A 1,650-nucleotide genomic window follows, 5' to 3' on the forward strand; every position below is an offset into this window, starting at 1 on the left:
TCATTGTACATATACCCACACATATATTGTATTTTTTACACACCACCTACTATATCTAAACACACTGAAGTGTTACCCTTTGAATTCTAAATTAAAGATTATTGTTTATAACGATTATATAAAACCCACTTCTTTTCTTTATTCGGAATCGGACACGAATTGTCGACATACCCCGACAGAAAGAATAACATTTCTGGTTTGTGCGAATGCAGAAGGGACAAAAAGGATAGAACCTTTCGTCATTGGGAAAGCGCAAAACCCAAGATCATTTCGCAACAAGATTTTGCCGGTTAAATATGATAGCTCGAAATCTGCATGGATGAATGCTGCAATGTTTAAGAAGTGGTTTTTTTGAATTTTTGCTCCAGAGGTATGTTAAATTTTGCATTTATGAAGCCATAAATTGCATTATAAATCATCTAAACTCATTTTCAGGTGGAACGTTTCCTAGAAGATAAAATGCTTCCCAAGAACGCGCTTTTGTTGTTGGATACCGCGCCAAGTCACCCGCCTGCCGATCAGTTGGTAAAAGAGACCGAAGACGGAAAAATTTGGGGCATGTATTTTCCACCAAATGTCACTCCATTGATCCAGCACATGGATCAGAATGCGATTAGACTATTAAAACTCCATTATCGCACCAGCTTGTTGTCAATGGTTGTGACCTCAGTGGAAAGTCTTGAAACGTGCCTTAAGCAAACCAACTTATTCCAAGCTGTCTCTTTACTTGCATTGGCGTGGAAGAAAGTATCCCAAGAATCATTAAAAAAATGCTGGAACAGAATTTTTAATGACGACGGATTCGACAAAGAGGACGATGTTCCTCTTTCCATACTTCAGCAAAGTGAGGAAAACCTCGCGACCAGAAACTCTTTACGTTTATTAGAGCGTGCGTTTCCAAATGTAGAGTTCGATGTCAACGATGTGGCCGAGTGGAATAATGAGAATATCATCGACGATATACAGACGTTTAATGACCATGACGAAGAAGAAACAATTGTGGCTCCAGCCGAAACGCCAAAGGTAAATCATGTGGATGCAATAAACTGTTTTCAAACATGTATTCAGTGGGCTGTTGAAAACCAGATTGACTGTTCCAAAACCCTTTTACTGAGAAGCAGTGTTGCCAGAACTTTCTGGACCAACCGGCTAAATTGGCAAAAAAACCGACTAAACTGTTTCAACTAAATTTCACATGTTTTATTTAAATAAATCATAAGTAGAAAGACTAGTTCTTGGAGAGAAGTTGCAAATTCAAGCTGGAAAAAATTTTGGCGCCAAGAATTTGCAATTAGGAAAAACATATGATTGTGGCACGTGGTTGCATTTTTTGTCGACAATAATTTGAATAAACAGGTTCGCCAAATTTAAAAATTTACAAACTTGAGCAATTTTAAAATGAAAAATTTAAGTAAATACTTGTTTACTTAATTAGTTTAGTTAATTCCAATGATTTGAAACGTACTCGTAATGCAATCTCAACCCGAGTCGATATAGGAAACGCGACAGTTAGTACGGCAAAGAAATGGAAACGTATGTTGAAGAAAGTCGGACTAGCAAGAAATATACATGTAGATCCTGTTTTTTTGTCCCTCTGAAAGAATTTTAAAATTCTATACAAATTTCTTATGTTTTAAATGCAAGTTCCTG

At 36.7% G+C, this 1,650-nt stretch overlaps 2 protein-coding genes across 2 annotated transcripts in view; both read left to right on the forward strand.

Moving 5' to 3' along the window:
• The window catches only part of LOC118746768 (transmembrane protein 184B-like), a 798,314-nt gene that overhangs the window by 511,710 nt on the left and 284,954 nt on the right, over window positions 1–1,650 (forward strand). The gene's annotated exons all lie outside the window — the stretch shown is intronic.
• LOC118746770 (jerky protein homolog-like) lies at window positions 121–1,023 on the forward strand (the record flags this gene model as incomplete). Its single annotated transcript, XM_036480682.1, is given in 2 exon segments — window positions 121–370; window positions 436–1,023. A coding segment is annotated over 1 exon segment (564 nt), but the record flags the coding sequence as incomplete, so codon positions are not given.

This window comes from Rhagoletis pomonella, unplaced genomic scaffold, assembly GCF_013731165.1.
Source record: "Rhagoletis pomonella isolate Grant_MI unplaced genomic scaffold, Rhpom_1.0 Rhpom_scaffold_00011, whole genome shotgun sequence".
Taxonomy (NCBI): Eukaryota; Metazoa; Arthropoda; class Insecta; order Diptera; family Tephritidae; genus Rhagoletis; species Rhagoletis pomonella.